At 44.4% G+C, this 14,505-nt stretch overlaps 1 protein-coding gene across 1 annotated transcript in view; it reads left to right on the forward strand.

Annotated features, from left to right (window-relative positions):
* The window catches only part of wdr1 (WD repeat domain 1), a 75,537-nt gene that overhangs the window by 14,207 nt on the left and 46,825 nt on the right, over positions 1 to 14,505 (forward strand). The window contains exons 5-7 of the mRNA XM_055639093.1: positions 546 to 726; positions 6,927 to 7,004; positions 10,782 to 10,862. Of these exons, the coding sequence (XP_055495068.1) occupies positions 546 to 726; positions 6,927 to 7,004; positions 10,782 to 10,862 (340 nt within the window). The remainder of the gene's footprint in view (positions 1 to 545; positions 727 to 6,926; positions 7,005 to 10,781; positions 10,863 to 14,505) is intronic.

The raw sequence follows: 14,505 nt of genomic DNA on the forward strand, positions 1-14,505 counted from the left end.
TTGTAATGTCGCAAGATGTTGGGAATGTGACTGAGTGAACTGCTGAGGGAAAGGTTTTATTAAGAGAAAGTGGAATTTGTTAAGAAAGCTAAACATTGTTTGACAGTTTTTGCCAATTGCGATCTTTATTAATTGTGGCTTATGGTATGGTGCTAAAGAGTGAAATAAGATGGAAACTAGCTAAATTATAAATGGTACTGCCAAGGAGAAATCTGCAGATGAGGGCCAAGAATAGGGTCCAGACTTCTTGATGCCTTTTCTGAAGTACTCTTAAGGTCATTAGTGATCGGAGTAGAATTAAGCCATTTGTCCCATCAAGTCTACTCTGCCATTCAATCATTGCTGATCTCTCTCTGTCTCCAAACCCCTTTCTCCTGCCTTTTCCCCATAACCTCTGACACCTGTGCTAATCAAAAAAGTGTGCCAGCTTTGTTAGGATAGATAGGAGTGCAAGTCTGGGACGGCCTCACAGCCATATGTACATTATATTAAATAAGATAAATAATTATTTGCTACATTTAAATATCATGATTGTATCATTGCAGGCATGCAGCAGTTATTCAATGGGACACGGGAACTACTGTTGGGACAGTGAACGGCCACAGCAAAGCCATAAACAGCATATCTCTTAAGTCAAGTCGCCCATTCCGTGCTGTGACTGCTAGTGATGATTTTACCTGCGTGTTCTTTAATGCATATCCTGTAAAGTTCGCGTGTACACTTTCTGTAAGTAACCTATTCAAAATCTGTTAATGTTTTGTTAACTGAAAAATGACAAAATAGCAATCATAATTTGTGGCATTTCAGTTTTTTAATGCGAGGAAAGTAGTTATCCAAACTTGGTTGCTGTTAAATTATTAGTTATTTAGTACTAAATATTTAATTTAGCACTAAATTCTTAATAATTTAGTTATTTACAGCAGTCCCAAGTACTTAATGAAACGAAGGCTTCTGTCACTTGTTCTTTCAGGTACTGAGTGCTGGGCCCACAATATTCTTGAAACCAAAAGCAGATGCTGCCTAGCCTGCTCAGTTCCTCCAGCACCATGCTGGCAACAATTTCCTTCATTTTAAGAACTGACTGCACAAATGTTAGTCCCATTGAGTTGGTGTTGGTGTTCATATGTCCCCAATTTGGTGATTCCCAGGTTGGAGTGTACTCTGTTTACTGATATCATAGCAAGCACTGGAAGAGAATATGGCTATATGTTGTTGGAGCCCATAATATTTGCCAGGTGTGCTCAACTATTTCTTTATTGCATGATGATTTACCATTTATAATGATAGAGCCTTGATGCTGAGAAGGATTCTCTTTGTTGCAGATGATATGTTCTTAGCTTTTTTTTCCCACTTGCCGCCATCAGTGAAAATAGGGGTGCTCACTTCCTCTTTCTACAGTGTGACTGAATGTGGTAGTTTAAGTTAGTTTAGAGATACAGCGCCGAAACGGGCCTTTCAGCCCACCCAGTCCACACCGACCAGCGATCCCCACGCACTAACACTGGCTTACACACTAGGGATAATTTACAATCTTAACAAACCAATTAACCTACACACCTGTACATCTTTGGAGTGTGGGAGGAAACCGGAGCACTTGGAGAAAACCCATGCAGGTCACGGGAAGAACGTACGAACTCTGTACAGACAGCACCTGTGGTCAACATCAAAGCTGGGTCCCTGTAAGGCAGCAATTCTACTGCTGTGTCCCCGTGCCGCCCTCTATTGGCAGATTGAAGAACTTGAATTGGGTTTGTTTTGTTAGATGGAGGGACTTTTAGCTCCATCTATAATTAGGCTCCTTAACATGTTTGTAAAGTGTTGTAATGTCACTTTATTATTTTAACTTTGTGCAGCTGATGCAGCAGAAGGAGGAGCAATTCTTCATCAGCGTGCAGAGCTATAATCAACAAGAGGATTCCTCTGTGTATTTGATGTTTGAATTAATTATGTCAAACTAGTCAGTTTGAAATCTCCTGACTTTACCACCTCCTTGGGTGGCTCTACCCGACCAGTGAGATAAGACAAGCTAAAAGATCATAATGCAAGAGTTTGAAGCATTGTTTGAAATATGGACATTCATTAAACTGTTACTTAAACAGTCAGTGGGGTCGCGGAGGGAGGAGAACCTTTCAAATATTGGCCAATTCACATTTGATCAATCAGTTGTGTGAACATCTCATCTAGGTCTGATGCCTAGATCAGGCTGAGTGACCTAAACTATTTAATTCCCATTTTATTGATGCATGATTGTTTGGCGCAACTGTGTGGCCTGTTGGTCTATTTCAAAGTTGTGTGGGGATTAAGGACACACACGGGCCATGTGATATAAAGGTTGTCGATTTCCATGAATCATGCCCAAGGTAAGAAGCTAGACATCACTGTCCCTGATGTGATGTCTACATAACAGATTAATTAACCATTTTGTACACATTTGTCATTCAAACATCTCCAGATTCTTCACTCTGGGTAGCGCAGTGGTAGTGTTGCTGCCTTGCAGCTGCAGAGACCCGGATTCGATCCCGACTATGGGTGCTGTCTGTATGGAGTTTGTACGTTCTCCCCGTGACAGCTTGGACTTTCTCCGACCTTCAGTTTCCTCCCACACACCAAAGACGTACAGGTTTGTAGGTTAATTGGATTGGTAGAAATGTAAATTGTCCCTGGTGTGTGTAGGGTAGCATTAATGTGCGGGTTGTTGTTTGGTGTGGACTCGGTGTCCTGAAGCGCCTGTTTCCGCACTGTATCTCTAAACTAAACTCTGGCCTTGGGTTATTAGTCCAATAACTTAATATCTTTTGATTGGCGCTTTAAAAAAAATCCTGAATGATTAGCATTGTCTAAGCTGAATTGAAGGGCTGTTACTGGAGATTTCAATAGTTCTGATGCAGACCTTCAGCCCTGAACTTTTCGATAAGAGTGTCCCCCAACCGGAATTCATGGATGAACTGTGAAGTCCTCTCCTGATGAAGTCGGTTTGCGGCATTCAAATCGAGCGGTCCTAAATGGTACGGTCTATCTATGTACAACCATCACAAAGCATCAAGAGGGAAATTCTGGGCCATGCTAGAGTCCCAGGATAATCACACAGACATGACATCTGTTGATTGTGAAAGACTGGCATTCGGTAGCTGACAACAATGTGAAGTTGGGCAATTTCACTGTTAATAATGTGTCACTCCATAATGAAGTCAATGCATTTTATGCTCATTTTGAAGATATGATTGGAGGGCATCTGCCCCAACAACATTGGGTGCACCTCCACCATGAGTCGCTATAGTAAGAATCAGATTGGCTTCCAAAGACTGAATTTGCAGAAGGCAACTGACTTGGCGCCCCAGGCATATGCTCCGAACCTGTGCGGGCCAGTTGGCAGGAATATTCGTGGACATCTTTAACCCATCTCTCTGGAACATCTGGATAACAAAGACACCTGTGTCAACTCTTGTTTATTGACTCTATCCGTGCCTAATTAATCTCAACCAAATTAATCTCCAAGCATCTAACATCCCAATTCTTGACTGAGATCGCAATCAGTAAGGATGGGTGACAAATCATCCTCCATGATGATTCCCCATACCAGTACTCCACAAGTAAGCATTCGCGGCCCCTTTATTATACTTCCTATACACTCGCGACTGTGTAGCCCCATTTGCTCTATCTGTTTACAAATTTGCAGATGACATTGCAATAGTGGACTGGATATTGAACACTGAGGAGATGGGGTACAGGAAGAAAGAGCTTGGTATACAGACAATGATCTCTTTCAATGTGAAATGACGAAGGAGCTAGTCATTGAGTGGTGTACATGCCAATTGATGGTGCTGTTCCCATGGAAGTTGAAGGTCAAGAGCTGCAATTCCTGGATATTTCCTCATGAAAATTCAGCATGTCTTTAATGACTTACCAATGTCTGCACATGCGCAGTGCAAAGCATCCTATTGGATGCATCACAACTTGCTTTGACAACTGCTCTGATGAAAACAGTAAGAGATTTGGGGCAAGTTGATACACCCCAATCCATCACACTTCCAGTCTACCACCAGCTGATTTGGTACAGCTGCAATGTAAGCTGGGACCACAAACACCCTGGTCATTCTCATTTCTTCCCCTCTCCTGTTGGGCAGAAGTTGCAAAAACTTGAAAACCCATACCACAAAATTCAGGAACAGCTGCTTCTGTAATCAGCGAACTTGGCAGACCTCAAGCTACAGGTTTAGTCCTGGCTTTCTTCACCTAGCTCCCTGGGACCTTTGCCCTTTTGTGTACTTCCGCTGCAGCTGTAACGTTCTAATAATGCTGTTACACCCTATTTTGCACTGTTTAAGAAAAAAACTGTAGATGTTGGAAAAATCGAAGGTAGATGGAGAATCTATGGAGCGAAGGAATAGGTGACGTTTCAGGTCGCGACACTTCAGACTAATGTTGGGTGAGGGCGGGAAGAAGAAAGAAGATGTGGAGATGGGGGCTGTGGGAGAGCTGGGGAGGCAAAGGAGGGAGAAAGCAAGGACTACCTGAAATTGGAGGTCAATGTTCATACTGCTGGGATGTAAACTACCCAGGCGAAATATGAGGTGCTGCTCCTCCAATTGGTGGTGGGACTCACTCTGGCCATGGAGGAGGCCCAGGACAGAAAGGTCAGATATGGAATGGCAGGGGGAGTTGAAGTGCTGAGCCACCGGGAGATCAGGTTCGTTAATGTGAACTGAGCGGAGGTGTTGGGCGAAGCGATCGCCAAGCCTACGCTTGGTGTCACCAATGTAGAGCAGCTGACACTTAGAGCAGTGGATGCAGTAGATGAGGTAGGAGGGGGTGCAGGTGAACCTCTGCCTCATCGGGAAATACAGCTTGGGTTCTTGGTTCCTCTGGTTGCAAGGGAAAGTACCAGGTGAGGGGGTGGTTTGGGTGGGAAGGGACTATTTGACCAGGGAGTTGCGGAGGGAACGGTCTCTGCGGAAAGCCGAAAGGGGAGGAGATGGGAAAATATGGCCAGTGGTGGGATCCCGTTGAAGGTGGCGAAAATATCAGAGGATTATCTGTTGTATGTGGTGGCTGGTAGCGTGGAAGGTGAGGACACGAGTCTGTCCTTGTTACAAGTGGGGGGGATGAGGAGTGAGAGCGGAGCTATGGGATATAGAAGAGACTCTGGTGAGAGCCTCATCTATAGTCGAAGAGGGGAACCCCCCTTCCCTAAAGAATGAGTACATCTCCGATGCCCTGGTTTGGAACACCTCATCCTGGGTGCAGATGTGGTGCAGACAGAGGAATTGGGAGTAGAGTCCTTACAGGAAGCAGGGTGGGAAGAAGTGTAGTCCAGATAGCCATGGGAGCCAGTGGGTTTGTAGTAGATATCGGTCAGTAGTCTGTTACCTGCGATGGAGATAGTGAGGTCAAGAAGCAGTAGGGAGATATCGGAAATGGTCCAGGTGAATTTGAGTGCCAGATGGAAGTTAGTGGTGAAATGGGTGAAGTCAGTGAGTTCTGCATGGGTGCAGGAGGTAGCACCAATGCAGCCGTCAATGTAGCGGAGGTAAAGTTCGGGGATAGGGCCACAGTACGCCTCGAACAAGGATTGTTCGAAGTACCCTACAAAGAGACAAGAATAGCTGGAGCCCATGCGCGTGCCCAAAGCTATGTCTTGGATTTGGAGGAAATGGGAGTCAAAGGAAAAGTTGTTGAGGGAAAATTGATCTATTTTGTACGGGGGTTACTTTTCTCTTTGCACTTGTATTTCTGAATGGCATGATGGTACTTGTGTGGTAAAATTTAACTGAATGCCATGCAAGTATCTTGGTACACATGACACATGACATTTTGTGTAAAATGATCTAATTTGACTGGTATAATCATAAAGGAACCAGTTGCACTTACCACTGTAAACTAAAGAATTACAGGGACATTTCCACACTTTGTAAAAATATGGACATTCATAGCCAATCTATTTGCCTGAGGACACCATAGTGCAGGATTATTTTTCGGTCTGTATAATTTCTCAGTTGTACAACATGGAAACTATGATCCATGAAGAATGCAGACCATCGAGCACACATTTACACATCCTATTTTACTCTCCCCGTATACTTATCAACTCTTCTCTGATTCTGCCACACATAATTTACAGTGACCACATAATCTACCAATCTCCATGTTTTTGGGATATGGGAGCAAATCAGCTTGTGGCAAGATCACCGACTGGTATAGTTGCGGCATGGTGGCGTAGCAGTAGAGTAGCTGCCTTACAGCACCAGAGACCCAGGTTTGATCCTGATTACGAGTGCTGTCTGTACACAGTTTGTACATTCTTCCTGTGACTGCAGGGGTTTGCTCCGGTTTCCTCCCACATTCCAAACATGTACAAGTTTGTAGATTAATTGGCTTGGTATTAATTTAAATTGTCCCAGTGTGTGTTGGTGAGCAGGGATCGCTGGTCAGTGTGGACTCGGTGGGCCGAAGGGCCTGTTGCCACAGAAGGCTATAGAGGCTAGATCAGTGGATATTTTTAAGGCATTTAGATTCTTGATTAGTACAGGTGTCAGAGGTTATGAGGAGAATGGGGGTTAGGAGGAGAGATCGATCGGCTATGATTGAATGACGGAGTGGACTTGATGGGCCGAATGGCCTAATTCTACTATTCCTTATGTCCTTGTGACCTGTTTCCGCACTGTATTTCTAAATTAACTAGGAAATTTAGTGAGTCACAGAATATGCAAACTATATATGACCTTGCCAGAGGTCAGATTTGAACTCGTCACTTGATCTGTGAAGCAACAGTTTTGTTTATTGCACTGCTGTATTATCACAGTACTGCTTACTGTACAATTGTTTTCTGAAGGAATTACTTGTGACTCATTTGTCAATTTGGTATCTTAAAACTTCAGCTGGAAAACAACTACTTTGGATGTGCTAATTTTTGGACTTTTCTGTTTTAGAACCACTCGGCATTTGTGAATTGTGTGAGGTACTCTCCCTTGGGGAACAAGTTTGCTACAGCTGGTGCAGATGGGCTGGTAAGAGAAGACTTCAAGTGTTTGTAGAATATCAGATTTCTGAGTTTGCTTGTGGCTCATTACCTGCATTCCTTCTGGTTGAAATTTCAGTTGTGTGTTCTTGCATAACCTGAGTACGCATTGAGGCAATTTGAGCTTAATGAAACTGCATTGCCACACAAGACCAAAGCTTGTGTCGCAAATGGTCTTAGAAAAAAAACTCCTTTATACTAAAAAAAAAAATGTCTGCTTGTAAAATTGAATTATTTGGAGGTATCCTCTCTCCCTAAAGAAGGTAGCCTGATTGTTTACTGTAATGAGGTATGCGCCTTTAATGAATAAAGCTTGAAGGCTAAAATGAATATTAATTATTTATCTCTTTTTCCAAAATAGTTATTTCATTGTGCAGTGTGAATGTTTGGGTAGAAAACCACGACAGTTATAGATGTGCAATTCCCTTCCCAAAATTAATTAGGCTAATTTAAATGATCCTGCTCTGAATATATTGTAACATCTGCTTAAATATTGCCATGCACTTGTAATCACATGAATATGATATAAATGTTCATCTTTGTGATTAAAGTGATGGACATTTAAACTTGTCCATCACTGATCATAAATTTTCAATTATCCAGTAGTTTACGTCTTCTTTGGCAAGATAGCAGACTGTTCGGCGAATGAAGCAACAAGATCACAGTTGCAAATATTTTGATGATGTCCTATCTTTTGAAACAATTCCACTTTTCATTCAAAACCATTTTTCAGGTGTTATGTTTTACTTTGACCTGTAAAATATTTAAATCATTAAGGTTTTTTAAACCTGATACGTTTACAATTTAATTTAAAATAGTAGAAAAATCCAGTCTAAAGCTGTAATTTAACTTTAAGATATGATTCTTGCATTGCGTTTCGCAACCAGAAATGTCCCTGGGTATTATTCGAATTACACACTAACCACAATATATGCTAATTTAGCAACACATGGCCATGCATTTGATCCCAAGCTTCTTGGGTATGTCTGTCCTCTATTTGAAATTGACATTTGGTCAGTTTAAATAGGCAAAGAAGGAACCCATATCTTTGGTAACATTCACTATAAAACTAAGCTATCTGAGCTGTCTAATTTTACCAGTTTAGTAATATTGCATGGAAACAGGCCCTTCAGCCCACCGCGCCCATGCCAACCTTTGCGCACTAGTTATGTTATCCTGCTTTCTCACCACGTGGGGCGCCATACCATGGCACCTCCGCCGGCAGTCTGTTCATTTTTTCAGCTTTTATTAATTTTTAGTGTTTGTTAAGTTTGTTTTAATGTTCTCCGGTTTGCCTCGTGTGGGGAGGGGATTGTGGGAAACTTTTTTTTCAGGTTCTTACCTTGCCGGAGATGTAATTGATTTTTGCATTGCATTCTCCGGGAGCTGTGCGGCCTTCCATTGATGGAGCTGGAGGCCTTCTCGGACTGTCTTTGAGCCCCACCGCCGGGCGCGGACTTAACATCGGAGCTGGGATGGGATCGCTCCAACCACGGCCTGCGGACTTATCATCAAGAGCTCTCAATCTCGGGAGAGGCCATGTCGGGAGCTCCAACGACGCAGAAGGTTCGACCAGCCCCGACACGAGGTTCGATCGTCCACCGCGGGGAGCTGACACCCCCCCCGAATGCACGAGCTGATCGCCTCGACGTGGAGTTCCAAACACCGCCGGCTAAGGGGGTCAAGATAGTCGTGTTAACGGAAGGCTCGAGGCTCCCGACCGCGGGAGAACAAAGGGAAGGGACTTGAAATGTATTTCGCCTTCCATCACAGTGAGGAATGTGTAGGGGTCACATGTGGATGTTCATGTTAAAATGTGTTTTGGGTGATCTGTTGCTTTTTATTTTTTATGACTGACTTGGCAATTTGTATGACTGACTTGGCAGCGTATCGCGGGCGGCCCGACTTCGGGGCTGTGGCGCTGTTCTGGCGGCAGTGACCCGACTTTGGAGGCTCTGCCGCGGGCCCAGTGCATGACATCGTCGGGAGCTTGCAGATCACAGGTTGGTGTCCTGTTTTTCTGGAGCTCCCGCAACAACAGCTTCGTCCGCTGGACTGGAGGGTGGCAGCTTCGACGACCCCAGGCCATGGAGTTTGAACCGGCCCGTTCGCGGAGCTCAGATTCAGCCGCGAGACTGACACTTACCATCACCCGGCGGGGTCACAACATCGGAAGCCTGGATCGCCTCGGCGCAGAGGGAGAACAAGGAGGGAAGAGACAAAGGCGTTAAGACTTTTGCCTTCCATCACAGTGAGGAGTGTCCTGCAGCATGGGGAGGGGCAAGGCTTCAGGCGGGGCCTTTCGGGGGAGGGGGGGAGCGTCCTGCAGCCGGTTGAGGGGGGACAGCGTCAGTCGGGGGGGGGGGGGGGGGGGGGGGGGGGGCGCCCCCTGCAGCTGAGGGAGGGAGAGGGGCGTCCTGCAGCCGGCTGAAGGGAACGGCTTCAGGCAGGGTCTCCTGGGGGCTATTGCCACGGCCTGGCGCTGCTGCTGCTGCCACTGGCCTACACTTGTCGCTGCCGTGGCCTTCTGCCGCAGCCACTACCGTGACCTGCCACTGCCTATTGCTGTCGTGGCCTACCGCTGCTGCTCCCCACCGGCTTCAGGCAGGGACTGGTGGAGAGTATCCTGCAGCTGAGGATGGGAATGGCTTCAGCCGGGGACTGGTGGGGTGGGGGAAGCGGCCTGCAGCTTGGGGCGTAGACTGCTTCAGGCAGGGGATGGCTGGGAGCGTCCTGCAGCCAGGTAAGGGGGATGGCTTCAGGCAGGACCGGTGACGGGGGCTAGCGCTGCTGCGGCCTGCCCCTGCCGCTGGCTTCAGACGGGGACCGGTGGGGAGCATCGTGCAGCCGAGGATGGGGATGGCTTCAGTTGGGGATGGGACGGCTTCAGGTGGCGGCCGATGAGTGGGTGGAAGCATCCTGCAGCCGGGGGCGGCTTAAGATGGAGGCCACCAGGAGCGGTCTGTAGCCAGGTGACCCATACTAATCAAGGATCTATCTATCTCTGTCTTAATGGGATGTCTTCAGATATGGATAAGTGGTTGTGTAGTGAAAGGTTCAAGAAATAATTCTACAGCCTAGTATTTTGGGAGCAGAAAATATTGCTACCAGAGAAGGAGAGTTTTGATTCCTGTTTAATCAAGAGGCCAGAGCTTGGGTTTTCCGGTCCTTTTGTGGCCAAAATAAGGCCACCTTGATATTTTCTGTTGTGATGTTCAAAGCAAAGACTGAACTCTTGAAGTGAAATCGATCACAAACTTTAGTTACAAACCCTCAAACAACAGGAACGTAGTCAAAGGGTGCTGGAGTAACTCAGCGGGTCAGGCAGCATCTGTGCAGAACATGGATAGGTGACATTTCGGGTCGGGGACCCTTCTTCAGACTGACATTATGTTGACAGATGAGGGGGTGATTGGCAGATGAGTGAAGTGACAGAGGCAAGGGAGAATAAGGAGATAAAAGGATGTGAGATAAGGAGAGAGGAATATATAATTCGTCAGGACACATTGAGGTGAGTGATGCCAGATGAAAAGGTTGTGATTTACTTTGTAATTCTGCAGGTGGTCCTCTTGTGTAATATCTTTTTTGTTATGCATCTGGGCTGAAAAACACACTTTGCACAGAAAATGGGAAGGATTTTGTTTGATTTCATTATACATAAAATAAGTTCTGTAATTTTTTTCATGAGTAATACGTGATTACTTGTATTAAAGAAATCTGCGCTGTTATATTTGGTAATTGTTGTCTGCTTCTAATTTCAAAATAGATTGTTATTTATAATGGGCTGGATGGAGCTGTGATATGTACTCTTGGAGAAGAGAAGGCCCACGGGGGAGGTGTCTATGCTGTAAGTATTTTAGCTTTACTAACATTGTACTAAATGTTACTTGTTGCATTTGATTATTTGAATAGGTAGCTTTTGTAGTTGGGCATGATTCACTTTTATATTTTGCTCAAATTAATTAACTTAAATTAACTAACTTAACTATTATAGTAGCTAACTTAAATATGTAATTAATAGATCAAGGTGCAAAAGTATTTTATTCTACTGCTAACTTACTTGACATGTAATTAACATTTAGTTTTTGTTTCAAATTTAAGCAGAGTATCTTGATGTAAGATATTGTCAGATACACCAGGGTTCAATGTCATGTTTGCACGAAACTAGAGTACATAGTATATGTAATAATGATGGATGTAACAAAATGCAAAGCAGCCGAATGCCACACAGATTGCAGTGCAATCTCTGATAGAGTAAAGAATAGAGCAATAATGGAATAACCAGATGAGGTAGAGTTAAGAGTACGTGTCAGCATCTCCAAGGAGGCATGAAAAAGATGTTTGTCAGCAATGGGGAAGAAACCGTTCTTAACTTTGGAAGTTTGGGCTTTCAAGCTCCTGTATCTTCTCCCAGAAGGTAGAAAAGAGAAAGAGGAATGGCTACAATGGCAGGCATTCATGACAATATTTCTTGCTGTTGTGATACTTCCAGTTTTCCTGATGCATTTATTTTGAGAGGGCTAGAATATGACAACAGGGATGCAATGCTGGGGCTTTACGGCTCTGGTCATCAATTGGAGTATTGTGAGAAATTTAATCAATTGGAGTATTGTGAGCAGTTTTAGGTTGTATATCTGAGGAAGAATGTGCTGGAGAGGGTCCAGAGGCGATTTACAAGAATGATCCCAGGAATGAGGGGGTTAACATATGATGAGTGTTTGATGGCACTGTGCCTCTACTCGCTGGACTTCAGAAGGATGGGGGGGAAACTTACTGAATAGTGAAATACTTGGATAGAGTGGATGTGAAGAGGATGTTTCCACTAGTGGGAGAGTCTAGGACCAGTGGTCATAGCCTCAGAATAAAAGGACGGTCCTTTAGGAAGGAGATGAGCAGGAATGTCTGATGAGCAGGAATGTCTTTAGTCGGAAGGCAGTGGAATTCATCGCTACAGCAGGCTATGGAGGCCGCCAATTGATGTTTCTAAGGCAGAGTTAGATAGATCCTTGATTAGTATGGGTGTCGGGGGCTATGGGGAGAAGGCAGGAGAATGGGGTTGAGAGGGAGAGATAGATCAGCCATGATCGAATTACAGAGTAGAGTTGATGGACAGAATGGTCTATTTCTGCTCCTATCGCTTAGAACTTTGCAGCAGAAATTAATTGGCTAAAAAAACCCACCTAGTTTGAAAGTTAACATAAATTTGCAAAAAAACAGCAGCGGTCCGGCAATCATTTTTTTGGTAATTATCCAAGAACCTGGAGAAACATCCCCGTCGTCTTTGAAATTAGGGTTCAGCGCTAGAGTTGCTGCCGTAACGCGCTTGCAGTGTCGGAGACCTAGGTTCGATCCTGACTACCTCCAACGTGCCTCGAAAGCAAGAGGGACAAATCTGTGTGTACTCCACCCGATGTGGCTTCACCAACATTTTACAATTGTTACAAGAGTTATAGTTAAGAGTAAAACAACAAAAGAACATGCAGGAACGCAGCGGCACGGACACATAGCGATAGAGCTACTGCCTTGCAGCGCCAGAGACCCAGGTTTGATCCTGACGATGGGTGATGTTTGTATGGAGTTTGAACATTCTTCCCTTGACCGCATGGGTTTTCTCAGAGATCTTCCTTTTCCTCCCACACTCCAAAGATGTACAGGTTTGTAAGTTAATTGGCTTGGTATAAGTGCACATTTTCCCGAATGTGTGTAGGATAGTTTTAATGTGTGGGGATCGCAGATCGGTGCAGACTCGATGGGCCAAAGAGCCTATTTTCGAGCTGTATCTCTAAGCTAAACTCTGTCATATTAAACTTCCACTGGAAGAACAGATGGGACCTTGCTGTGATGGGGATGGCAGCGCTTTTTCAGTTCACCACTTAGAATAGTAGTTTACAGTGCCCTCCATGCCGCGGGACTGTTTGTACCATCGCCCAGTGGGGTATCGCCTCAGCGAAGAGGAGGGAAGAGACTGCAGCCCTAAGATTTTTGCCTCCACCAGAGTGAGGAGGTGCTTGGAGGACTCGCTGTGGTGGATGTTAATTTGTGTTATTGTTGTGTATTATTGTATGTATGACCGCAGGCACGAATTTTCGTGACAATAAAGGTAATTCTAATTCTAATTTATTTATTTGCCTCGGTACTCCATAATTCGAGATTTGTTATAGGCAAAAAAATCATATGTGGTTAAAGTGCACTTTGTCAGATTTTAATAAAACCCATTTTTATACATTTTGGTTTCACCATGTAGAAACTACAGCAGTATTTATACAGTCGATGCACACACACACACACACGCACACACACACACACACACACACACACACACACACACACACACACACACACACACACACACACACACACACACACACACACACACATACATTTCAGGGCACCATAATGTTTGGGACACAGCAATGTCATGTAAATGAAAGTAGTTATGTTTAGGATTTTGGTGCATATCCTTTGCATGCAATGGTTGCTTGAAGTCTGCGATTCATGGTTGTTGGGTGTCTTCTCTGGTGATGCTCTGCCAGTCCTGTATTGCAGTCATCTTTAGCTTATGCCTGTTTTGGGGGCCAGTCCCCTTCAGTTTTCTCTTCAGCATATAAAAGGCATGCTCAATTGGCTTCAGATCGGGTGATTGACTTGGTCATTCGAGAATTTACCATTTTTTAGCTTTGAAAAACTCGTTTGTTGCTTTAGCATTATGTTTGGGATCATTGGCGTGCTGTAGAATGAACTGCCGGCCAATGAGTTTTGAGGCACTTGTTTGAATTTGAGCAGATAGGATGTGTCTATACACATAAGAATTCATTATGTTACTACCATCAGTAGTTTTATCATCAGTAGGGATAGACAGAGGAGGAGGTGTTGCATTGCTTATCAGGGAAGATATTACAGCAGTGCTTTGGCAGGATAGTTTAGAGGGTTCGTCTAGGGAGGCTATTTGGGTGGAACTGAGAAATGGGAAAGGGGTAGAAACACTTATAGGGGTGTATTATAGACCGCCAAATAGGGAGCGCGAATTGGAAGAGCAAATATGTAAGGAGATTGCAGATTTTAGTAGTAAGCACAAGGTAGTGATTGTGGGAGATTTCAATTTTCCACACATAGACTGGGAAACACATTCTGTAAATGGGCTGGAGTTTGTAAAATGTGTGCAGGATAGTTTTTTGCAGCAATACATAGAAGTACCTACTAGAGGAGGGGCAGTGCTGGACCTCCTGTTAGGAAATGAGACCGGTCAGGTGGCAGAGGTATGCGTTGGGGAACAGTGATCACAATACCATTAGTTTCAATGTCATTATGGAGAGGGTCAGAACTGGACCTAGGGTTGAGATTTTTGATTGGAGAAAGGCTAACTTTGATGAGATGTGAAAGGATTTAAAAGGAGTAAATTGGGACAGTTTGTTTTATGGGAAAGATGTGGAAGAGAAATGGAGGACATTTAAAGGTAACATTTTAAGAGTACAGAATCTTTATGTCCCTGT

Source organism: Leucoraja erinacea, chromosome 1, assembly GCF_028641065.1.
Source record: "Leucoraja erinacea ecotype New England chromosome 1, Leri_hhj_1, whole genome shotgun sequence".
Taxonomy (NCBI): domain Eukaryota; kingdom Metazoa; phylum Chordata; class Chondrichthyes; order Rajiformes; family Rajidae; genus Leucoraja; species Leucoraja erinaceus.